General features: G+C 35.0%; 1 protein-coding gene across 4 annotated transcripts in view; it reads right to left on the reverse strand.

The window, feature by feature from the left end:
• Positions 1 to 27,918, reverse strand: part of LOC145661463 (maternal embryonic leucine zipper kinase-like) — a 482,991-nt gene that overhangs the window by 425,289 nt on the left and 29,784 nt on the right. For all 4 annotated transcript variants that reach the window (XM_081726778.1, XM_081726784.1, XM_081726775.1 and 1 more), the window contains 4 exons: positions 17,469 to 17,578; positions 12,845 to 12,998; positions 5,180 to 5,286; positions 3,444 to 3,611 (listed from right to left, as the gene is read on the reverse strand). In XM_081726778.1, the coding sequence (XP_081582904.1) occupies positions 3,444 to 3,611; positions 5,180 to 5,286; positions 12,845 to 12,998; positions 17,469 to 17,578 (539 nt within the window). The remainder of the gene's footprint in view (positions 1 to 3,443; positions 3,612 to 5,179; positions 5,287 to 12,844; positions 12,999 to 17,468; positions 17,579 to 27,918) is intronic.

Here is a 27,918-nt window from a genome sequence, read left to right on the forward strand (position 1 = left end):
GTATTAAATTGAATACTTCTCCTTGCCCACCACTTGGAGACAGGAATCGGATTTCCACTTCCATTCTCTTTCACAGAACTAAGTGATGCACTGAACACGGAATATTCCAGTTCATACTATTCACGATCTCTACGACTATTCCACGTCGTATCAGAGCTGTTCTGAGGCCGAAAGGTGGTCCAACGTCATATTAATCTGTTAAGTTCCACTTTTTTCCAGGTGTTTCCATTAAATTGATAAGTATCTGTATTGAATACATTAATAAATTTATTATAAAATAGATAAATTTAGACAGCTATCTTCTGAGACCAATATCTTCGAAATTGATGAACTGATTTTAATACTTTTCCATAACTAACAGGGATTTATAATTACACATATATCATGAATTATTTACCAGAACATAGGCAAGATAATCACACACACACACTCAGAAAGTACACTATACGCTTTTTCATCAGATAAGGCGAAGAACATTTATGGAATAAAGAAAACAATACAGAAAAGGCTGTGAGGCGTCCTGGTGTATGATGTACTAGAACGCAGGGTCATACAGTAGTAGTAATACCAGGTTGAAAGTATATGAAGATTAGTGGAGAAAAGTAGAGCTAATGGGACAAGTATGTCTGTAAGACCGCATAGGAAGGGAAGGAAAAATAAAATGAATCAAGAAATTAACAATAAATTAGAAATAATAAGAAATACATAATACCGGTAATAAATAAAGAATGGGAGATAATGACAATGAAAAGTGGCTAAATACATTACAATACGCCAACGAAATGGCCTATTACTTGAAAACTTTCTTGTCAAATAGAAAGGAATATGAAAACTAATAATACTTCGTATTTAAGCAAAAACAAAAGAAATGAAGAAAGAAAAGCAATCATCCTCTTCTTTAGTACACGTAACTTGCAGATGCAAAAGATAATCCCAAAAAATGTTTGCACGAACGAACGAATTTGTAAGATTTAAGTGATTCTTTGTTTGTTTGAGATTTAGGTGTCAGTTTTGTGCGCTAAAGGCTAACGAAGACGATAGGAAACTACGTAAGATTATAAAATGTCTAACGAAAGAATGACGAACGAACTCATGTCTTCGGCGTAACTCGAACAAGTGACTGAAAAGTCTTGTGCTCGCCAGTCTAGCATTATTCCAATATGCTCAAAGCCAAGGGGGTTGAATAATGTTTCTGCATGTAACTCTAACCAATGTTCCACTGTACCGTATTACCTTCCTTTGCCTCCCTGCTTAATCTAGACACACATTTCTAACAATTATGAAGAAATTGGACGATGACCTAAATATCAACTTGTCTAAATGTGTCTCATCCTTTCTGTTCACATTTTATCTCATGACTTCAAGTCTAACCTATCCTGAAACTCACCCAATCAATGGACATAGTGTAAAGAAAAGAAAAAAAAATGCTCAGATTCAAAAATCAAAAATTTTAAATGAGTTGCACGATTACTTGCTTGTCCTCTGTCACTGATCGCTTGTGTCTATCAGTGCTTTACTCTTTCAAATATTCCTTACTACAAAACTGTTAAATGGCTGAATCATCTTAAATTAATTTTGGAGCACAGTACTTTGCTCGGGCCGGGTTTCTATCATGTTGCTTTTATTAAAATGCAGAAAAGGGAGGTTCAACATGAAACCCAAAAGTATTGTATCTTCCCAGGCCCACATGTTAGGCAGATAAAACTAGGTAAATAGACTTCCTATTGAAAATAATTGGACACGTGCCCCAGCATTTGCGAAAATTCATCATCAAATAATCCGAAACAGTAATTATTTGACCCTTAAAATAAAATTCTCAGTTACGTAGCTAGTTTGCCCATAACAAGTCAAGAATTGATAATAATCTAAACAGTGTGGTTCGTACCATACTTTTTTTTTAAAACATCTGGCTCTATTATCAGATTGTCCTATTAACTGGAATCGTTTGTATTTATTTTATTTAAAAAAAAAGAGCGGGGATTCCTTCGCATCATGAACATATGTAAAAGTTACATTTAGAAATTGAATGTGCAAAAAATACCACGAGAAAAATGAGAACAACAAATTGTTTATTTCGTATGTGTTTTATCTCGAATTAGAACATTACAAATCACAAGTACAACTGCAAGTCTAGAAACACATACCACTGGTATTTAGAGTCCTTCCTAGTAGTCTCCCAAAGAATCCACTAGATGTGAGGATCATGATGCTAAGTAACGTCACATGGCCGAACTGTGAAGTATAATACTAATCTTGCACTTTCCTGCAACGACATCTGCGTAGGACGATAGGAAATGCTCTAACATCGACACGCCTGCACTCATCATTCATGACAACGCAATAGTTCATATGGCAGTGAGAGTCCAGAATCTTCTGGGCGATGAGGATGGGAAGTACTCGAGCATCCACCATATTCGCAAGACTTATCTTATCACCTTGCGATTTCGACCTCATATTCAAACTGAAGGAAGCACTGCGTGGAACACGCGTTTGAACATGAAGACATTGTCACAGTAGTGAGCTGTGAAATCAGAAGATTCACTCATAGTGAGGCCACGGATTCAGCATTTTCAACATCGCTGGCAGTGTGTGATGGATTCTTTTGAAAACTACTTCGAAGATTCCACTGGTATTTGTTTCTGGTCTAAACGCATAAGTGTAATTGTACTTGTAATGTTGCAATTCAAAATGTGGATCATGTATGAAACGAACTACTCGTTGTAGGCATTTTTCCTCATGCTATATCATGATAGGGACATCTATTTTCATCCAACTTCCTACATGTAACATTTACATATGTATTAACCTTCTATTTTCACATTTCAGAATTTCTCATTCGTTTTAGTTTTCGTTAAAAGAAAAGTGCTTTGACTTTTGCTGTGATCCTCGTACGTAGTTACATTAACTTAAGTTAATAACAGAGGAAAAGAAGAATGAAAAAGAAAGCTTTTTGCCTCTAATTTATATTGGCACTTAGCAGGTGGCACTACTATCAATGATATAATACAGTAGGTATTACTTTCAGTATTGTGAAAATTTATTGATTATTACATCACTATTTGTTCGATTTGGAAAGTGCAGTAGTTCAACAACAAAGTTAGAGAATTTTGTTTCAAATCACTACCACCTACAGTTGGAAAATACGATGAAAAAAGAAAAAAAAAACTAAATTTCATGTTATTTTCTTAGTTTCGTGGCTGCAATACGTACATAAGTGAGTGACATGTGCCTACACTGGTCTTGCGTTGTATAACCTTTTCTACTTAACAGTTTGTTCATCTCTTTTTACATGAAACATTATCCTCAATGCTTTATTTTTAAAAGCTCTAACCTAGGTTTCTCTTTATTAGTTGGCAACTAATTTTTACATCTATTCAGTATAGTAGATAAAATTATATACTGACTATGATTTAGTAAACAGATAAACTATAGAAATATATTACCTTACTCTGACTCTCCCATTCTACAGGTGTTCTATATCCTTTCATTAACCACGGATGATTTATTAATTCCTCTATCTTAATACGTCTCTTTGGGTCAACTTGAAGCATAGAGCGTATAAGCTGTTTACTTTCTGAACTTAACCATGCTGGTTGGTCGTACACTCCACTCTATAAACAAACAAATAATTGTAAGCACAATTTTTACACATACTTTTTAACTGTTAAGTACAGGATACATTATATAAAGAAAATTAATTATATGTACCTACACTCTATTTTTCTTTGAGAAGGGAGGGGTCGAGAGAAGTTGGTGAGGAAAATTTATAAATACTCCTTAACGGAAATGACTAGACTGAATCAAAATATACTATAGACGGTTCTTATAGAACCGACTCCATGAATTTGCTAATATTTCCGTAGTTTTAGCCTGAAGCTGCTAACAATTGTGTTATACTTAGGCTTCGTAGAGTCGAATAGTGTTCACTCCAATTGGTAGGTAGCAGTACTTACGCAATCCAGACCATAGATTGATAAGCTCTGCAGTGTCCTCGTAGTTTCCAATTTGCGCTAGTACATGAATAGTCGATTTTGCAGGACTCTTTCAGACTCTGAACTTCTTCCTGAATTCCAGTTGCGTCGCAGCAATAGACCTGTCACTCACCATGTACGAACAAGAAACACTCGCTGACCCACAGTTTTTTCAGTGGATGTCACGTGCACATTATGTTTACGAAATGCAAATCTTATCGATCCATGCACTTTACTGTGTAAGCATTGCCCCTGCCAATTGGATTGAACACTATTCAACTCCACAAGGCCAAAGAATTAATATATCACAATTGTCAGCGACTTCAAACAGAAATTAAGAATACATTAGCAAATTCATGGGGCCGTTTCTATAGGGCATGGCAAGTCAAAATGATGGACTCGATTTCAGAAATTTATCTGTGAAATCTAATAAACATATGTTAGTGTAAGAAGTGCGCTTCGAAAGGTTAGTTTCCACGTAGTGTTTCCACTTTCTACTGCTAAGAATCAGCAGCGAAAATGAAATGAATTGCTGATACTGACTGCAACCTGCACCAAAAGGTTTGGCACGAGATAGACTATCAGCTTGATGTGTGCAGTGTTAAGTGAGGTGCTCATATAGAACACTTGTGATATGTTTGAAGAAAACTTTGACATTTTACCTTTCTTAGCACATGTCCCACGATAACACATGTTTATTAGATTTCACAGAATAAATTTCTGAAATCGAGTTCATCATTTTGACTTGCCCTGTATCAGAATCACCCCAGCAGTATAACAAAGTTTTGCGATCTGCTACGTCTTGCTTCTAGATTAATTGTACGACGTGTGTTTACTGCTGTTCATTGTTCTAAATTTCACCTTTATATGTACCTTTTCTTCGAACAGTATTATAATGATTTGTGGAAATAAATAATTCCTTTCTATAGGATTAATTTATCATTACTTATTTATGTTCAACTTGATTATAATATTACAAGATTCAGGTAGACTGCCTTCTTTTCTGTTAAGAGGGGGGTTAACTTGTGCTGATATGATTGCCGTACCGTCTCTTGTTGCCTGGTCTTTGATTCGTATTAAACTTTTATATTGGAAAAGAGTATACTTTTCTTTACTTTTGTATATATGAACAATAGTTACGTATACAACGCACAAAAAAAAAGAAAAAAGAAAAGAAAGAAAAGAAAAGAAATAAAAGAAGAACTAACCAATATTTTTCTATACAAGTGACCTATATTGTCGTCATCAAAAGGAAGATAACCACACAGCAGAGCGTACAGTAGCACTCCTAAGCTCCAAATATCAGCTTCCGCTCCTAGAAGAAAAAGAAAAAAATAATATTGGGTTGTAACTAGTAATCGTAGCTTTTTTCCCGTCATTTTTGCCACTAATAATAAACAATGTATATGACAATCTCTTTCTAACCTCTTGGATGAAAGTAATGATTTTACAAAAATGTATAAATATTCCACGTTGCTTTCTGTCTGTCTGTCTGTTTGTCTCAAAATCCCAAGAATGAATGTCAAGTGGACAAAAACTAAGCACTCCCGTAATTTTATTTTGCAGAGTACCTTTAAATGGTGGCAAAGTTTGGAATCTACGGACAAGGTATTAGAAAATCCAGGACTTGAAAATCGTTTTCACGCTGAAGAGAACAATGTTCCTACTTGCCTAAGTCGAGATCACCATACTCCAGTTGGAAGCATCTGAGTAATAACGCACGTGAAACAACACCTGCACTTGCCGAAAAGAAGAACTCAGCCGAATAGCTCAACATTCTTGTTTCGAAAGTAAAACAAAAGCTACAAACCATCGCACTAAACTTTCTCTTTCCCATTCCTTAAATTAAATCAGTTATGACGCAGTTATTACTAATACATTTACTTATGAAATATGAACAAAACTGTAATAGACGTTTAAAGAAAACTTTTTTTTAAAAATCACTCCCAAGAGTAAACTACTCCTTGTGGATTATTTCAGAAGAAATTACTTAGATTCTACAATTCTTATTGAAGTATGAATAACACCCGCAAGAATAAACTACACCTTGTAAACTTCAGGAAAAATGGCATAAGTCACATTATAGTATTTATGATATTTAATAACGAAATATTTATGATTTCGCGAATATTATAAAAGCAATTATGAAATAGTTGCTCAATAGTGTTGTTTCCAGTTTAAACTCAAACTATTCACGCTCATAAAATGTTTGAGGTTCCCGTGTTTGATCTACTCTCACTGAGGTCACCATTTAACAGTAACAACCTCAACCAGCAGATTATATGAGGAAACATTCATTAAAAGGTTACCTCCTTCTCCTTTCCTAGCTCGAAAAAAAAAAAAAAAAAATGTAGGGATCGTGTATAGTGCCACCACACGGAAGTAAGGAAAAACTTTCTTTCAGGTGCAATTGCAGACAAATGTTTTGAAACAAATAACTCAAATATTATATTATTAAGCAAATGAGTCTTACGTTGTATATGAATTTTTGTATTTCACTCAAATGGCTTCAGTATTCTCTGACACCTTTATGGATGACATCAAACATTCCTAATCTGGACATGTATGTTACGGTTCCTCCCGTTTTCCAAGAAGTAAATTTTGTTATAGTTTTGAGAAGTGAAGTTATTTACTTTTCTTTCAGAGGAACTCCGCAGAAAGGGAGGAACTTACGTATCCAGTTTAACAGTTCTTAGATTTCACTGATAAAAGCGTCAGACAGCACTAAGTCATGTGAGTGAAATACAAAAATTCATGATACAAAGTAAGACTGCATATTTCTTTGAGCAAATTAATAAATGGCAAATATACTGTTTATTCCAATTCATAAAATTTACGTACGAAATGCACGATGGCCTAGTGATGAGGCACTTACTTCTAACGATAACAATCTTCGATTCGATTAAAACCCTTACAAGTTTGTGAGGGAAACGTGTTTGTAGGTTTATCGGGATTTTCCCATTTCCTCCCATTATTTTAATAGCATTAATTCTTCCATTTTCATTAATTTTTACTCATTACTTCTCTGCATTAACCGACAGGGCATAACTGCAGTATGTTGAATTAATACTTTTTAACTTGACGTCCCACGATTATTCACCCAGACTAAGGGAGACAAAGATGGAATAATAAAAGTGGGGGAAACGAGAAAACATTGAGAAAATCTACCACGCAGTATTTGTCATCCACGAAGCACACTTCGAGAGTTAGAATTGAGCCAGGGACTCCATACACCAACATACACCAAAGGTAAGAGCTCTGCCACTGAGCCACAGTTGCCCGAAATAAGAATGTCGCCCTTGAGTCCTGATTTGGTTAGAATATATATATATATTACTTTGCGAGACTTTCTTTTCTCTCTCTCTCTCTCTCTTATTTATATATATATATATATATATATATATATACTCTAAATTTCAAAACACTATAATGGGCTAATTCGCACTCTGCACAAGCAAAAACTAAAGACATTGCATAGGGGGGAAGGGTTTTATAATATAATGAATGAATATGTTCTATACACTGTGTTCATAAAATCTCGTATATCCAGTTCCCCGAAATTCGTCTGTGGAATTGTGTTTTAGAATGTAAGTTACCAACTCGCCACGGATTTGGCCAGGGAGGTACGAAGAACATAAGATCGAAAATAAAAGTTTTGACATCAAATTAATTTTGATCTCTTTACATCCCTCAGTTGGTTGACAGAAAGGGTTTTTCCCTTCCCTGCTCTTTAAAATTAAGAACTAAAACTGAACTCCTCGCAGAAAAAGCACGTAGAGGACCAATAGCTGGCTAATGACCAGTGATTATTTCAGATAGAAGCCCAGGGTAATTCCCCTTCCCTCCCGAGGGCATTTCTCCGATCGTCCTCAACCTGGCTTATCACTATTTTAGCAGTACTACTTTCACACACACCTCCCTTTTAATTCAAAGCCCCGTTGCAAAAATCTCATGAAATCACCGCAGTGATGTAGTGCTTTGCCCAACGGAAATTTAAAATTTGAGGAGATTCATAAAATTAATCCTTTTAAAGCTAATTCTCATTGCTAAAATCAACTTTCATCATGAAGCAATAATCACAATAAGAAATCAAAGGAAAATAAAAACAGCTGTAAAATACGAAAAAATTAAGCTCACATGGTTGTTTCACCAATATTCTCAGAAAAATATATTCTACAACTCTCGATTACTGTTTTAGTTTAAAAACATCAAATTTCTATTTTAGTTCTGGCTGAAGCAATCTTCCACTTTATTGCGCTGGCAACGTCACTGCAACCGGGTTGGTCGACGCGAGAGTAGGGCTGAAGGTTATACGCCAATTCAAGTGCCGCGTACTATAGTCAATGCTTCTATATAAAATAGCATTTCGTTAAATTTAGAGAAAACCCAGTGCTTGTGAGTTTTTTTTATTTTATCAAAATTCAAATTAAACAGAGCATTTTTCATTTTTATATAAAGCAAATCCCATACTTTCCTTTCTATATTAGTGTCTCAGCTATTTTAGTTTTATTTATATCATTTGTAATATTATTTCTTTTTAAGTGCTGAAAACCTCCTGAAGTTTATCATTTTCCATATCCCGGACATGATCTTTTAATCTAATTCCAGTACTCATGATCATGTTAACTACGTACGTATCAATGAAACTGCACGCCGCTGTTCTGTAAGTTGTCCACCCTCTCGTCCACAAAGAGCAAATTTTAATATTCCGTTAAACTCTTTTCTCTAATTTTTATTGATACCTATCTTTCGAGTGTCTTCTTAACTGGTAAGACTATCCATGAAAACTTGGTTGTAAGACCGGTAAGACTATCCATTTATTACCAACTTTCTTAAATTGAATCCTACCTAATTGCACCATCTCGTTAAATTCGTATAAAATTTCTTCCATCGTATTTCAAATAAATAACCTACTTCTTTATTTTGATTTTTTTTTTTTCACAACCAAAGTTCCATGAAAATATTTTTTCTTATTAGTTTTAACATTGGATTTGATCTTAAATAGATGTGCAGATCTGATATGTATATACAGAAAACCCGATGTTGTTTTCCAAACAATTTTAAATGGAACTTCTTCCTTTATTAACAAGTTTTTTGTTTCTATCGTCTTGAATTTCTACCATCATTATGCTATTAAAGGAATTTCAATATCGCCAACTATTTAATTTTTAAATATCAATAACGCTATTTTCATGAACTTTATACAATATGTTTGATATTTATTTAGTTTTTTAGTTTTTTGTTTCATTTAAAGCATCTATATATTTACAACAATGAAAAATAATTACATGACGAAATTTCAGTTATATAAAATGTTGAACATACATACATTGAACAGTAAGAAATATAAATAGAGAAAACCATAATTAAACAATAACAATAATGTGTGTAGGAAACTAGTAAATAAGTGAAAAGAACAACAAGAATATATGAAGGCTAGGACCATGAAGGAAAAAGAAAAATACAAGGAACAACAGATTCTAATAACACATAAATAATATAGAAAATCTAATTACCACAAACCAAACTACTACTTCTTCTTGCAGAAAAAATTAGATAACATAATTTACACTAGGAAAAGCTCGTCTAGCTCTTTACCTGGTGGTATGGCTCCTAATATAAAGGCTACATTTTCATGGAACTATATTTTGCAATAAACAGATACAAAAATTTCGATTCAAACTCGTATAAAATGTTGTTTACAAGAAGAAATGAAATGAAATTAGACACTTTAAGTTTTACGTCCCACTGTTATGCCGGCTAGGCTAAAGGAGATGACGATGATGAAATAATGAACGAAATGGTAGAATGAAAGTAGGAGGAAACGGAAGAACCCCGAGAAAACCCACGCATACGGTGTTTGTCCACCATAAATGTTTCCAAGAGATTAATGTCTAATCCAAAATAACGTGTAAGTTTTCTTATCTCAAGTAATGGGATTCTGTGTATAGAAAGCAACTTTCTTACCAGCCAAATTAATGAAAATCGACGGGCATATGTTTACACTGTTCATTGAAGAACTCAGGATCTACAGTGGTACGATTTTGTTTAATTTTAACAGTACTGTTAATCGTTTGGAAAAATATTGGTACACAGAAAAGTTTGGTATAAAAAAATTGAAAAGTTGGTTTGGTGAGTCTTACTCAACTAGTGGCTCTTACTCAACTTGTATTTGCTTGTTATTTTAATATGTCTATCAAGTACTTATATTTTAAATTACTTGCCATTTATTTGTATTCCAAATTAGCTGCCATTTATTTGTATTTGTAACATTCAAATCGTCAATAAATGCATTCAGTAAGTCACTTATCCCAATATTTCTCCCAATAGAGGTAGAGATGCATATATCAAATATAAACCTGAGTAGTAGTTCGGGTCTTACTTTAAGCAATAGGTCCTGTCTCGTGCAGTTCTGGTGCTAAAGAAGGACATTAAATTTCCATCAACCAGTCACCTCTTCACGCACCAATTACGAGAGAGAGATATTTTTTTCAACCTTCGCTAAACCACCAGGAGAACCATGTGAGATGACGAGATAACACAAATTGTTTATTGACATCACCCATCCTCCACATCGGAAGACAATTCTGTAGTTCAATCATTGTCGATTAAAGAAAGTGTAAACATACCGAGTGAAAATCATGTGGAGCTACAAAGCCTAGTTTAGCTCGAGTAGAAGTACACAGGTTCAAAATAAAACATTTAAATACCTCACCGATAAAATAGAAAAAATCATGCTAACTTTTGTCATTTGAACTATGATTAACAAGTTAGAAATAGGTATTAATTGATTTTACTTTACGTCCTTATGCAATGGAACCTATTTATCTGGGCTCTGAACAACGCCAAGACTGACATAGTTGGCGAGACCATCATTCAGGACCACCATTCAAGACCATCATTCAAGATCACTTCGCACGGAACAGAACCTTCCCCACCACATTATCGTGGCTCAAAGAAAGAATAACTGCAAAACCTTGCAACACGTATAGGCATTGAGTGAGGTAAAATAATAATATTACTAAATAATGTGATCATATTATGGATATTCTCAGTTAGAATTTCTTATTTAAGAATTATGTCAATCAGGGATGAATTCAGGGGGTAGCCCGGGGGAAATCTCCCCCCGAAGAAAATTCTGTCCCCCCCGGGGAAACTCCCAGAATTTCAGTCACAAAATGTAGAAATTACTTCACCCAATTATTTGGTTTTCTTTTCGTGCACGTGCAGACGAAATCCTCTCTCTCAATATACATATAAATGACGCAGACCCAGTCTATATAAATATTAAACATGTAACATCTAAGATAGAATACCAAATAGTCAATAAAACCTGCATTTCTTAACGCTATGACCGAGTTTGGCAGAACATGAAATTGTCAACTGTTGAAGAAAGGTTTGTATTTTAGTAGGTACTATACTCTTGCCCTATATTATATATTAGTAGGTAGCACTAGCACAGATTGAGATAGGAAAGGAAAGATAGGGAAGATCTTTCGATCATTCCATATGATCTGTGATGTCAGCAGACTTCAGTTCTTGAAAATGTACAGTTCTTGCATTATTTGAAATAGAGCGCCTAAATTCCATTTCTCGCATCGGAAGTAACAGACGTAAATGTGTTTTACGATTATTAAAGTAAATACATCTTTCTTTAATTAAAAATAAGTCAGTTAAAGGGTGAGATTCACAAGGCGTCATTTAGACGGATCAGGGAGGAACAGTTATCCCTCCTGGGTCAGAGATTTATATAGAATTTATCAATATAATAGTAGTATATAAGTGAAAGATTGCTATTGAAGGTGATGTAGATCCTGCTCAGTGCCCTGCCATGAGGGAGGGGCAAGCGGGACAACGGCCCCGGAGGCCGAAGTAAGGGGCGCAAAATTCGGGAGGGAAAAAGAAAAGAAAAAAGGGAAGAAAAAAGAGAGGAATGAAACACATGTGGGCATGTGCACATATATAAAATGAAAGGAAAAAATAATAAAAAGTGTTCAAAATCAAGGAAAAGCAAGGTTTACTTTTTAAAATTTTCTCACCTTTCGCAGGTGGTCTGTCGACCTCACTCACATGTACGGGGGTTCCGTCGTATACGCTCGCCCCAAGCGCTCATTTTCCACGACACGGCACTAATCCTACTGAAGATTTCGTAAACTAAACTATTGATGTGTATGCAGTGAAGAAACCAAGGCTAATATGCTTGATTTAGAATCGGAAGTGTGAGAAAGAATTTTTTTATTTAAAATCAGAAGTGTGAGAAAGAATTTTTTGATTTAGAATCAGAAGTGTGAGAAAGAATTTTTTGATTTAGAATCAGAAGTGTGAGAAAGAATTTTTTGATTTAGAATCAGAAGTTTTTAAAAACATTTAAATTAACTCAAAAAATATTTGAGTTAATTTAAATCTTTTTAAAAACTTCTACATTAGTAACAAACAGTAACTACTGAATATAGGAAATAATAACAAAAGTAGCTACTGTAAATAACAGCTAAAGTTTAGTCTAAAATATTTTTGCCAGCTTTATTTAATGTTTTAGATAAAATTAAACGATTGTTTTTTTTAAAAAAAAAAATGATCTCATATTGAATATTTATTAGCAATTAGTCTCAATATTAGGTAAGACGTGCATGTGAATGGAATTGTTAAATATGCTGCTTTCTTGCAAAAATACAGAAAAACATTCCCCCCCCCCCTTCCGGACGAAAATGTCTGAATTCAACACTGCTGTCAATATGTGACTGAATGTGTGACAACTCACACCTTGCAGTTTTAACTGAAAGAAAATACTAGTTCATTATTTCTATCTGGTCTTTATGATATCGAATAGCAAACCAACTACATAAAACAACAAGAAATACTATAATCCAACATACCTAAATACGATTTTCCTGAAACAAGCTCAGGTGCTGCATACGCAGGTGACCCACAACACGTATCTAATTGTGACTCCATACCTCCTCTTGGATTAGCACAAAGCCCAAAATCTATAAGTTTTAGTTGTTGATTTTCTCCTAGAAGCAGGTTTTCCTACAATATAAAATTATGCTTTAGGATACTTTTAGAACATCACTCATAACTCAAATATATATATATATATACAGACAATCACAATAATATTAAACTAAATTATTATTATTATTATTTACAAAGAAATCGCCACCAAACAGAACTTCAGAATACTAATCAGTGTATGAAATGAAAACTTCCGTTATAATCCGTATGAAACAGTAGCGTAGTCAGGATGTCTGTTTGGGGGGGGGGGGGCAAGTGCTGTTATAGGTACATATAGAAAAATTACAAACAAAAAATATATAAAAAAAATTACAAACATCAAAGTACCAAAGTACATTGTCGGATTTCTTTGGGGGAAACCGGCCCCTCCGCCCCCCTTCCCTACGCCACTGGTATGAAATGAAAACTTCCGTTATAATCCGTCGACTAAAAAAGTTTGAAATTTGTTGCAACACATCGTTTCATATGTAACGAAAAGGCGTAGGCATATCACTTTTCTAAAGCATGAGTGTAGATGGCAATGTTTTATCAGGTTGACCGCGAGTTTTTCTTAAATTAATGGGAATCTGTGTTTAATGTTCTCACTTCTGCAGCGTACGCCTGTTCATCATATAAGCTACACATTTCTCTTATGAAACAACAGTAAGTTGAAACAACAGGGAATCGAACCCTAATCTGCCACAGTAATGAAGGCGTTTTGCTCTTGCACAACACCAAGGATATGAAGGACGGATATTCTACTTAAGTGAGCTCACAACCACAGAGTTTACATTTAGTGCTGCAGAAGGATCCACAAAGAATTGTGTAAAATCACCTCAGACAGGAACCTTTTTCGCATTACATTATCTTGCATTCAAGATAGCTGGATTATAGGACTATTCACAGGTCCTGCCATGACTATGGTCATCGTAAAGAAGATACGTTAAAACAAACATCCTCGTATCTTTTTAATTTTGCATTTCAGTAATAATTTCAAAATTACGATTTTATCCTCCATAATACTTGTTAATTTAGAGATCACAAGGAGAAAACACAGGGCCTAGTCAAATAGTAGTATTAACTTGACTGCGAATGATCTTTTATTCGTTCCTGACAGTAACCACGTTGTTGATAAGTTTATAATAGTAATAATAATAATAATAGTGATTTAATTCCTTGATTATGGTTTAATGGGGACGCCAGATCGTTTTCTGCAATTTGAGGACTGGCATTAACCAAACATTCTTTTCAATTCAAAAACATATGAGATATACTACTAACACATTCAAGTTATTACCTAGAGACAATGATGATACAGTAACATCGACATGAATTAGAAATTTCTTTTAACCATTTTGTTTACTAAAGCTCTTGAACAACTTGCAACATGTTAAAACAGTTACAATTTTATGCTTTATTTATCACTAGAAAATATGACTTAACAGATAATAGTATTTTGTTACAGTAAACTCTATTAACTTGACCAGCTCTCTAAGTTAACCACCTTCTTACATTGGCTTCATCTTCATAGAACCTGTATGTTCACACAAGAATGCATTAGTTATTACTCTGCAAGTGTTCAACTGTCTACTTTGAAACTTGGCCGCATTCAAGCAACCTATGATGCTTGTCCTACGACGTTAATGGTAAGTTTACTTGGGTATCTTGGCCATGCTAAATATCATACTGCTATTTTACTTAATGTTTTCATATTTCCTATATGTGAGGCAGAAATGCTATATTTGAAGGGAAACTCAGAAGCACGCATTCGCACGACTTATCCTGGAAGATGAATGACCAAAATACTACCCTGATTGATTAAAGTGTAAAGAAGAAAGAAAAAAGTTTTAAGAAAAAACATGTAAAGAAATTCAAGAATTGGTTGTATTTGTTTACTCTATGTAAGCCAATTAACATATCGGCGCATTCTTCAATGAAGAATTTCAGTAACTCCGGAAAATTTTGAAGGGTAAAGCTAACCATCTCAACTAATGGCCATGGGTTATCAGGTAGTGCAGCTTTTCCGCTATGGATTCCCTTAAAGCTCTTTTTTGCTCCGAGGTAAACACTTGTAGATCATTAACAACAGGAAGTTTCAATTTAGAATGTGCGTATGTGACAAAGAATCTTTAAAATGTGTATAAAATGAACATTCATTAATAAAATTGTTATTAACAATCGATTTGCTGCAAAGCATTAGATGTCATCCAAAATTTAAAATAAATCAATAAAGGGGATTATTTTGTGATAGAAAAGAACACTTATAAACAGAGATGGAAATAACGGTAGACGTAAGGGTCCTCCCGCATCTCTTCAGTAAAATTTCAAGAAAGAAAACAAGTATAAAAAAGAGAAAATGATTAGATTGACATCACGATGTGGACACAAGAACTTTTTATTTCTTTGTTGCGTTCCCTCTTAGAACATAAGGAAGCCAGTTCCCAACAAAGTGCTTAGATCACAAAACAGCCTGAATCTCGGTCAAGGCGGTTTTCAGATCATCTTACGAATGCTCTAAAACTGAAATAATTGTATGAAATTTCAATAATAACTAGTTATTTTAGTAGTGTTATTATAAAAGCGTCAGAATAGGAAGAGAACATACTTCACCAACACATTTTTGTAGAGGCATATTGTAAATAATTAGTAATGAATCTCGTGGGAAGGGATGAAAAGAAACAGTGGTACATAATTTGGCCCGCAGGACATTGTTTGCCGACCCCCTGCTCAACATCTTCATTTTGAGGTTTCTTGAATAGAATTTGTTTTTTTAAAGTATTTATAAAACATATTTCAAATATTGTATTGAAGTAATAGGCTATCTTGATATCGTTTGGTAACTGTTTGCTCTACATCAAACGCAGGGGCTTTATTCGGTCACCCACGAGTTTGCTGGCGCCTTCGCACCCTCTGGTTTTGTGTTCACGGGATCAGCCAGATCAGAGTATATACAGAATGGTCCAAAAGTAGGTATAGAGCCCTGTATTGATCAAGTACATTTTAGTTTACTAAGACAATCAGTTTATTTCCTTCAGACTATTTCGAGTTCAACGTATAGGTGAAAAGAAATTAAAAACAAACTTGTATGGAAAAACAGTAAGTAAATTATACAAAATGCCATGGGCCGATTAATATGGGACTGTATATCTACTTTTGGGCCAACCTGTATATTAATGACTGGGCCAACCTGTATATTAATGACTATCTCCTTAGTACTGACATTCCATTTCCACTGTTGTTTATAAATAAGCGAACAAAAAAATCAATTTCTATAAATTGCACATACGTTGATCTATTTATGATTTTCATGCTTTCTTTCTTTAGCAATTTGAATACTTCAGTGCGCTGTAATATCAATTTCTATAAACTGCACATATGAGTTCCTATTTATTATTCGTTTGCTTGTGTCCTTGAGATAGACGGCATCCAGAAAGAGATAAGGTGTGTTCAGTAGTAATTTTCAAAACAGCAAAATAATATTACACTTACCATATTACAAAGAGTTCTGAGTTTTAGCTACAATTCCTTTCCTATATTTGCCTTAGTTGCAGACTAAAATTTATTAACTATTTTATAAGAGAAAAGATTAAAACTGGGTTTCTTCAACGCTATTTCCCTTCTTGTCTTACTACGATAATTAGCTATTTAAAATCTTCAAATAACTCACCAAGATTAAATTATACTTTCCTGCTTCTAGCTTTCAACAAAATAGTAACAATAAATGTGAAATTAAATTTACTTAGGATCTGAAAGCTCCAGATTCAACCATGCTGCAAAATGTAAAACACAGTTTGGACTCCTCTTAAAATTAAACGACAATATTGAATCACAAGGAAATTTTCTGCATTATATTAAATGTAAAAAGTTAAACATATTTTGCTTTAAGCTCAATTAAGCGAAGAAGTATTTCGTGTTTACCTATTAACAAGAAGCCTAAACTCGAAGGTGGTAAACCTCATGAAATTGAGGTCTAAACTAACCTGCCTAATATTATAACTTCATTTGTGATTGAAGTGAATAGAGAGTTACAAGGAAATCGAAGAATCATTTGGGAGTGTACCGTTGAGATTCGATGGGGTTGTGAAAGGAAACCAGGCGCTGCAGTGTGAAGTCAAAATTCAGTGAGGTTAAGGAAAAACGCTCATCTGATTCAGAACTAAAACTAATAATTATCTTAAATCTCAACTTCAACTAACTTGTCTGTGGGAGGAAAGGAATACTATAGGAAACAACCTTGGACTTTAAAGTTAGTATTCCACATTGAACGAACTGGAGTTAGTATCGTTAACCGAAAAACAATTGAAATTATACAAATTTCTGTATAAACATATTTCATTTTTGAATTTACAAGAAAACCAGTTTAATTTCTATCTTCAAAGTTTCACTCTTCTGAATTCAAATAAAAATGTATTAAATATGCTTAAAATAAGCCGAGTTAATAAACAAAAAGACAGGTAGGTTAATAAGCAATACAAATATACAATAACATGCATTAAAAATACTTACTGGCTTTAAATCTCTATGAGCATATCCTAAACTATGTACATATGCAACAGCGGAAACTATCTGTCGGAAGAAAGAACGAGATTCGTTCTCACCCAGTCTATCTCTCTCCACTGAAAGAAAGAAAACACACACCTAAATATATTTAAAATAAAACTGATTAAATTTAATTTACTCTTGTTATATATTCAGATGGTTCATAAAATGACTATATATTTACGTGGTACATAAAATGAACTGACTTACATTATACAAAATAAGTACACTACATTATTACTGACTTTCAAATTAACTCGATTTGAGTAGGCAATTTTCTGTCATAAACTAGCCAATATTGAATCGTAAACTTGAAAAGAATAAGTATATTAAACTGAAATCAAACTCCCTAGTGTTACAGTTCACAGAGAAAAGGCATACAAAAATTCTAGCTCATTTGTCTACAGAGCTAGGAGCCACCAGTGAGATAGTACAACGATTATAGTTCCCCCTTTGTAGGAAAAGAAGTTAGAGAAATGGACTGAACAGATATAATAGGAACCACGTACCAGGGAAGCAAGAAAGTTCCTGCGCTTTTTAACCACCCCCGCGTCCATTTGGCTGCTGCGGCGACATCTGTCGCCGTAGCATGAAAGTTTGGCTGGGAAAGCTTATTCGTTGACGCATCAGCCATGGTGAATACAACAACGCATTTGTTAGTGTGATGTATAAAAATCGCTCGTGATCATGTCAGTGTCAAATGAAGTTCTTAGACCTTGTTTGCTTTACGAGTTTAAATTGGGGACAAATGGTGCAGAAGCAGCTGGAAAAATATGTGTTGCGTTTGGAGAGGGTATAATAAGTAAACGTACAGCACAAAAATGGTTCCAGACTTTTCAACTGGTGACGAGACCTTGCAAGATAAGCTTCGCTCTGGGACGCCTAAATTAGTGGACATGGACCACCTGAAGGCCGCTAGTGAAGATGATTCCAGTCAAACATGAGAAGAACTTGCTCACCAATTCGAGGTAAGCAGGGAAACCATTCGGATAAGTCTGCATCAGTTGGGGAAGACTTGGGAACTGGGTCAGTGGGTCCCTCACCAGCTGGCCGCTACGAGCTAAGTTCTAAGACTGAATATCTGTTCACCTTTGTTGACGAGACACAAAATCTGTCCAATTTTGGACCGTATATTAACTTATGACGAGAAGTGGGTCATGTATGACAATAAAAACGGTCATACCATTGGCTATTACCGAATGATCCGAAGCCTTTGACTGCAAAACCGAACATCCATCAACGCAAGGTTTTGCTCTGTGTTTGGTGGACTACAAACGGTATCGTGCACTACGAATTCTTGGAACGTGGTAAGACAATTACCAAAGATGTGTACTCATCACAACTGAGAACGGTAGCCACCAAACTGACCCAGAAACAGCCAGCACTAGTCAACATAAGAGGTGTGCTCTATCACCAGGACAACGCGCGCCCTCACACCACAAAACAGACTGCCGGAGGTAATCTCAGAACTTGGTTGGGAGCTACTACCTCATCCTCCCTACTCCCCAGATGCTGCCCTTTCGGATTACCATTTATTCTTGGCCAACGACAACTTTATGCGTGGCAGGCAGTTCAAGACTGAACAAGACGTCAAAAATGCAGTTGCTGAGTTTGTCGAGTCTCGGGAACAAATATTCTACAAAACTGGCATTTACAAGCTTGTTGAGCGCTGGGAGAAGGTTGTAGAAGCAAATGGAGGTATTTTGCCGAATAAATAAACCGTTAAAACCCTGTAATTGACAGTTTTCTTTCATAGTATAAAAGCGCACAAATTTTCTTGCTTCCCTGGTATATAAGAACTGAGTAATATAGGCTGTCCTGTAGTTTATTGCCCTTTGAAACACACTAAGCACTAGCTTTTCACTAGAAGACGAAATTATGCACAGTTATTACTCTGAACTTCAATGTGCTCCGTACATCCAACGGTTCAAAACGTCCAGCGAGTCAAACAAGCACACATACCATTACGGATCATATCCTTTAAAATTCCTCAGAGAACACCAAGGAGTTAAACATAATCATGCTATCAAATTTCATCTAAGTCAAGCGGTAACGAAGATACAGTTATCAATCTTTTGTATTTCGCTTTTATTTAATAATATACACTTACACGCAGAGCGTTGATTGTTATTGATATATCTTTCTAGCATGGGGTGCCATTATTATTATTATAATCTTTGGGGGAACACAGTGCCTAAGTGGCAGAGTGTTCTCTCTTAGTGCGTGGAGTCCCTAGTTCGATCTAAACTCTTGCCAAGTGGGTTTTGTGGTGGACAAATACCGTATGCGTGGTTTATATACGAGTTCTCCCGTTTCTCCCACTTTCTTCATTCCACTTCATCTATTCTCATTACGGTTCCTTTAGCTTACAGGACATAATCGTGGGACGTAAAACTAAAAGATTCCATATCATTTCTCCTGCTCAGGTAATCAGGGTATTTTTTAACCATGTCGAAAGGGCTTGAGCAGATTGCAAAATATTGCTCTTGGTTCGTATTCTTATTAAGATAAAAAAAATACAAATCTACCATAATATGTTACCAATTTTTCAGCTTCTTTTATTCCTACCCGATTACCCAATTATAATATACAGGACCTGTAGCACGTTATATCCTTTTACGAAGCCGTTTCTTGCAATCTATTACAGTTGGGATGACAATCAACGTAAACTGGAAATAGTTTACTTATGCCACTTTCAATGTTAATAGAAAGATTAGAGTAGAGATGGAATATATTCTTAGGACGCATAATTGATTACAGACAACCGCTATTCGGTACGTTACCAATATTAATATAATGTTTAAAACTCTGAAGTGATTAATTCCTTCTACTTCCGGTTTTAGTAGAGAGACTAGAGATGTAATATATTTTTGGAATGCTTAATTAATTCCGGAAAATCACTTCTCGCTATCTATTACCGATTTTAATCTATAAATGATCACGGTTAAGATCGGAAGCGGCAGATTTGTGATTTTCGGTTTTTATTTACAGATTGGAGTGGAGATGGAATATACTCTTTGGACGCTTAATCGATTACAGAAAAACACTTCTCGCTACCTGTTAGTTTCCATTCTGTAACGATCACCGTTAAAATCGGAAGTAGTTGATTTCTACCACTTACAGTTTTAGCAAAGATTAAAGTGAAGATAAAATATATTTTAAGAATGCTTAATTGATTGCACGAAACCGTTTCTCGCTATTTATTAGGATTTTTATTTTATGATAATAAACGTTAAAGCGGAAATAGTTTTCTATTGCTACTTTCGGTATTGATGGATAAATAAGAGTAGGCGTGGAATATATTCTTGAGACGCATAATTATTTGCAGACAACCGCTTTTGATGTGTTACCGATTTAAGTACAACTATTAACATTAAAACTGAAAGTGATTGATTTCTGCGTCTTCCGGCTTTAGTATGGAACAGATGATATATATTTTTGGAACACTTAATTGATTACAGAAAGCCGCTTTTCGCTATCCATTACGGATTTTAACCTATGCTGATCAACGCTACAAGTGGAAATGGTTGATTTCAGACATTTCCAATTTTGAAACGTGAGTTTGCAACCCTTGTGAGTACGTGACTGTAAAAGTGCTCCAGTTTCAACTATGTGATTCAATGGTTTTTCTGCACGTGGAAGGAAAGTGATGTATTCGCACTGACAGGTAAGTACCAATGTCTGCGACAAATATGATACACAGTCATTCTATTTCACTCGTCATTATAAAATCCAATCATCACTTTCCCTGATACTCTAGCTTCAAATGTAAACAAATTGTCCAGCGTTGCTAACTCATACCAGGTAATTGTGACGAGTACGTAGTACCAAGTCATATGCAAGCTTTAAAAAAAAAATGTCGAATTAATTAGTGGAAATTAAAACTGGTGAAAGATACAGTATTACATAAATGACAAATTTACCAATATTAAAAAGAACGTTAGTTTCTTACCCCCTTTCAGAAAACCTATCATTTAAATAAAAGAAGTGTTTGGGAGCACATTCTTCGGGTGCACACTTTTTTTTCTAATTTTTTTTCTTCTTTTCCCTTTGATTTGTACATCATGGCAATCTGCAGTAAGTGTTCGAAATCAGTGTCTAGACCAGATGTTAATTCAAAAATCCAGTGTACGGAGTGTAGAAATATTTATCACAGTGTTTGTGTGAATTTAAAGAAAGAAGATGTGAACTTTTTTAAATCCTCAGATAATGTATGGCGATGTAAAGATTGCGAGAAGGTTCGACGGAAATCTATGTCTGGTGACAGTTCTGTGGATATGGCTGAAAAACTTCCCACTTTGTCAGAAGTTCATAACTTGTTACTATCACTTAAAAAGGAAATCGACGAAATTAAAGGCTCTAATAAAAGACTGGAGGATGAGTTAGGCACTTTCTTAAACACCATCCATGAAAAACTTGATGAGAATTGTAACCTCATCAAACTTCAAACTGAGGAATTGAAAAATGCATGAATACTATTGAGGAATTAAAGAATCAAAATCTAATGTTAAAAAAACAAATTGATAAATTAAAAGTTCAAGTAGATGAATTGGAACATTATAGTACGAGGAATACAGTTGAAATACAAGGTATTCGTGTCTTACCAAATGAATATGTTAATAATATAATTAAGGGAGTAGGCAGAGCATTGAACCTAAGTGTTACTAATGATATGATAGATGTATGTTATATGTTGAAAAATCTCCCAGTCAACCAGAACCAGGTATTATTGTCAGATTTCTTAGGAGATTAGGTAAGTTTAAATTTATTGCAAAAAGAAAAGTTAAAATAAATCTCAATTGTAAAGATCTGGGTCTGTCAGTGGGTGGGACTAATTATGTCACCCAAAGTTTAACATTACACCGTAGAATAGTCTTTAGTGAGGCCAGGAAGGTTGAGAGAGAGAGAGAAAAATTCGCTTTCCTCTGGGTTGACTATGCAGGCAATATCAAACTGAGGAAAAAGGCTGATGATTCCTTTGTATATACTTTCACTACTATTGATGAGGTCAGAAGTTTAACGTAAGGTATGAATAAAAATGATCAGATGTTACTTTTAAATTATCAAAATGTTAGAGGTATTCGAACAAAATTACATAAACTGTACACAGGTATTGCAGTCACTTATTTAGACATTATACTTTTGACCCAATCTTGGTTATGTGACGGTATATGTAATAGAATTCACAAAGATGGAGGAGATGCACTTATAGCAATTTTAAAGGACTATAGTGTTACTGAAATTCCAGTTGCTATAAATTATTTTGAAGCATTATGTGTAAAAGTTAAAATAGCAACTAAATACCTGTATGTCATTGTTGTATACTTCCCACCGAAAACAAAGTGGAGAAATATTTTGAATTCTTTCTAAGAATTGAGGAAACAGGTGACATACAATTTTATATTATTATTATAGTTGATTTCAATATTCCTTCCATTGTAGACTTCGCGTTTGCTTTATTTCATTTCATAATTTAAGATCATTGAACTCAGTAAAGAATGCGTATGGAAAAACTCTTGACTTAGTTTTCTCTAGTGTTGAGTTGGAAGTTAACGTGTCTAGGAATATGTATCCCTTGTTAAAAGAAGATAAAAATATCACCCGTCATTAAATTGACAGTTGTACCTTAATAATACCATTTCCCGTAATAATACAATTTACTTTCCAAACGAAAGTTCTCGTATTGCAGTTGCACTTCGCTTAGGAGTAGACATCTGTGAATCACAAAACTGCTCTAAATGTGGTGCATCAGTCAAGCAGAATGGTCTACACGGTCTATCTTGTATAAGTAGCTCCGGAAGACATGTGAGGCATTCGAATGTGAATGACATTATCTGGAGAGCACTTACATCGGCGGAAGTTCCATCTGTTCGTGAATTTGTTGGGTGTAACAGATCTGATGGCAAAAGACCAGATGGCATGACGCTGGTACCATGGAAGAGGGAAGGATTCTTCTCTGGGATTTCACCTGCTCTGACACTTTCGCCTCATCTAATCTCACTCTTTCTTCATCTCGAGAAGGAGCTATTGCAGCCCGCAGAGAATGCGAGAAAAGAAAATATAAAGATCTGCTCGATAGATACATGTTCGTGTCCGTAGCCATTGAATACAGTGGCATTTGGAGCCTTGAAGGGCTCAATTTCATCAAAGAAGTAGGCCAACGTATTGCATACCTTACTGGTGACAAGCGGGCTACTACTTTTCTGATACAACGTATCAGCATAGCAGTTCAGCGAGGAAATTGGCTTCCATTTTAGGTACATTACCTCCTGGAAAATTATTAGAAGTAGTTTTCCTTTTATAACTGTTCAGAATTTACTGTTTATCTTTCTGTAATAAAAAAAAAGGTCAAATATAAAAAAATATGAAAATAATATCACAGCAATAGCTTAGTTTATCACAGAGAACCACCCCTCGCTTTCTATTACGATTCTTATTATATGGCAGTGGCTCTCAAACTTTCCGATAACGTGGACTCCCTGTTCATTCGGAAAGTGATCTGCGGACCCCCTTGCAATGCTATCTGAAATTTCACATTATATTAAAGAATATATACTTATTAGAATTACCACTGGCAAGGAAAAGATAAAGAAAAATAATGCAATAAGTAATTGATTCTAAAGATACATGATCGTTTCCTAGTGAACGAAATTTCAATTAAAAATACAGTAACTTTCAAGACTGAAAATCAGTCTTAAAAAAAAAAAAAAAAATCAACTTAATAAACAATGTTCTCAAATGTGAGAAATGAAATTCTTTGTGTTTCTCCATAATTGCATTGAAATCTGAAATAAGTTTTGTCACCATCAATCTTAGGTCCCATTCAACATAAGACGATTTCGCTTTAAGGATTTAATACTGTAAACAGCAGAAAGGTCTGCTCATATAAGTGGTAGGCATCAAATGATGCAATGCCTTTTTAGACACTTCTTCATACTCACAGCACATACGCAACCAAAAGTTACTACAAAATTAATTTTCTTTGAAATCTTTTTTTCCATGAAGTATTGCAGGATAGTTTTAATAGATGTTCTTGTTCTGTGTTAGAGAGATTCATACCTTGTATGTCATGAATTTCTACATTAGTGAATCTAACATTTACCAGGCTGTTGGACAGAGAAATACTCTCGAAAACTTAGTTAATGCTTTCAAGTGTCCTATAAGTGTTTTGTTCATTTCAGCAGAGAGTTTTCTACCTGAAGAATCAATGAAATCCTTGGGAACTGGAAATGGTGAATAGTTATTGTACTCGCACTGCTCACAGTTGCAATCTCTTAATCTTAAAAATACTTTTTTACATGACAGCTCCATTTTATTACAACACATTTCAATTTTTAGGCGTCGCGGACCCCCTGGCTAGGTCCCACGGACCTCCAGGGGTCCGCGGACCCCACTTTGAGAACCAGTGTATGGAATCAATGTTGAAACCGGAAAGTTTCTGCCACTTCCGGTATTAATAAAAATATTATGTTAAAAATGGAATATATTTTGGGATGCTTAATTGATTACAGAAACTTTTTTCGCTGTTACCGATTTCAATACATGGCAAATGTTAAAACCGAGAGTAGTTAATTTCTGCAACTTCTAGTTTTAGTAGAGATATCAGAGTGAAAACGGAATACATGTTTGCAACGCTTAATTCATTTCAGAAAGAATTCTCAGTATCTATAACGTACGACGATCAAAATTAAAACCCGAAATGGTTGATCTGTGTCGTCTCCAATATTAAGAGATAGATTAGAGCAGAGATGGTGTATGTCCTTGGGACACTTAATTCAATACAGGAAACCATTCTCGGTATCTGTTACTGATTTGGCTATAACGATCAAGGTTAAAACAGGAAGTGGTTGATTTCTGCCACTTCTGGTTTTAGTAGAGACTAAAGTGGAGATGGAACGCTCAATTAAATACAGAAAACCACCTTTCGCTACTTATTACGAATTGTATTCAATGGTGATCACTGTTAAAACTTCAAGTGGTTGACTTATCATTTCCGGTTTGAATAGAAGGTTACGATATAAGATGGGGTACCCATTCTCAGAACGCTAAATCGATTCCAAGTAACAGCTTTTCGCTATATCATCCTTTTTACTTTATGTAGATCAATATCGAAACCGAAAGTTGTAGTGATTTCTACCACTTTCGGTTCTAATAGAGAGTTACAGAGGAAGACAATCTATTATTTGAACGCTTAATCGACTGCAAGAAACTGCTTCTCTCTATTACTGTTTCTGCTCTATATGTATCTACGTTAAACCTGGAAATTGTTAATTTCTACCACCTTCAGTTTCAATATTGGTTTCGAAAACAAATTCATTTCCTAGCTTTTGACTCTCTACATTTCAACCAAATTTGGTGATTATTGATCAAATAGTTCTTGGTATTTTCTGTCTCTCGGACGGACAGACGGGGTAAATATATAAAGGAGTTTTGGTAAACGAAGCTCCTTAAAATATTTAGTGTTTTTTTGTCAATACCTAATGTACAATATAAGTCGAGTTATTGTACACCCTATGCATCAAGCATACATACTATTTTTTCATAATCGATACACATGGGTTTCTCCCCTCACGTCTCTCTATCCCTTTACTTCCTCTCTTACGTTTCATCACTGCGGTCCCAATACGTGCAATTGACATCCTAAGTTTACAGACCTCTTTTTAGTTCTGTGTGGGACCCAACAGAGGTCATTATGATCGAAAATTTTACACACCATTTACACATGCTTTTTAATGATTACTTCCTTATTGGAACCAGAGAAAATAATGAAGGACAAGTGAAAGAGATTACAAGTTCTAATATTTTATGTTGCCCTTATAAAAGAAATGTACCAAGTTTGGTTTCGAAAGCAAACGACTCAAAAGAAGGATTTCATAGCTGTCTTCTTCAATGGGACCAAAAAGTGTCCTAACAATTTTTCCGGTACCATTGGTGAAGGTATCTAAACAGATGCGTGTACCAACACTTCATGTCTTACGTAAGAGCGCAAAATTTCAAAGTCAGACGCACTTGCCAATACAAAAATCATGGTCGCCAGTATTTCTCACGTACAAATTATGAGGCAAACTATTTAGATTGAAGGTGAAAAAGGAGAGGCAAATTACAACGTTGTGAAGACTTCGCTTTCCATGTCCGTTATGAAGACTTCAAATTCCGTGTTTTCTCTCACTCAGTAACAATTATTTTCGTGCGAAACAGATACTGCACAGCACAGCCCTGTGAGTTTAGGCAGAAACCATTCTTACTGAGTCCTGATCGCCAGATCCAAATTCCTAGTCGCCACGGCGACGTGGCGACCGATAATTTCAAACCCTGTCTTACGTGTATATATACATCTGAGGTGAAACAATAAGCTCCTTATGCTTACACTGAGAGCTAATAAACATTTATATTTAGTAAGAATACACGGAAATACACTAGTATTTCTTTCATATCGATGACCAAGAAAATTGTTCCTCTTCATGATTATCCTGTAACTGATGCTGATTGGTGTTGTCACGTTACACTTTTTAGCTAATGCGCATCGAATGCAATCCATGCAATTCGCTATAGGCATACGTATAAAAACTAGCGGTGGGCACAAAAACCGGTTTTTCGGGTTTTCTAAAAACCGAAACCGATTTTGGTTTCCTTCAAAACCGGTTCGGTTTTTACCGAAACCTGTTATCGGTTTTCTCCAAAACCGATTCGATTTTTCATCGGATCCGGTTTCGGTTTTCTTAAAAAAACCGGTTCCGTTTTTTTCCAAAATTTGTTCTATTCCTGAGCAGAATAGTGTTTCGTTGTTCTTCGGAAACCGAATATGTTTCTACAGAAATAGTTTTGTGTTTTCCAAAGGTTTTCACCGGAACGAGTTTCGGTGGAGACCGAAACTAGTTTCGATGAAAAACCGAACCGGTTTTGGAGAAAACCGAAATCAATTTCGGTGAAAAAACCGAATCAGTTTTGGATAAAACCGAAATGTAGATTTTTCGGGTTTCGGTTTTTATAAAAAAAAAAAAAAAAAAACGGTTTTGCCCATCTCTAATAAAAACTACAAGTGCGACACACACTGAGTGACACCTCAACCAAACTCAATATATCTCTCCGCGTGTTGTTAGAATTTCTATTTAAAGTATAAGAAAGAGGTATCCAGGTGATTTCTGCTTGAAGCCATTTACCACTCCAAACTCTAAGACTTACCTCCACATATAGCTCTTCGGTTTTCATGGCCGGCAACCTTTACCTTTTATTGTTTAATACAATTGAAATACAAGCATCATTCCTGCTTTTTCATTTAACTTCGTTATTAAAAGTAATACCTATGAGTCATCTCATTATCATCTTAACACGTGAGCTACCAAGTAAATGAGATCATATTACAGAAATGAATTCAAGAGTACAAGTTAACAAAAATGACACCTTGTGCCTCAACTTT

The sequence above is a fragment of the Thermobia domestica genome, chromosome 1 (assembly GCF_964235325.1).
Source record: "Thermobia domestica chromosome 1, izTheDome1.hap1.1, whole genome shotgun sequence".
NCBI lineage: Eukaryota > Metazoa > Arthropoda > Insecta > Zygentoma > Lepismatidae > Thermobia > Thermobia domestica.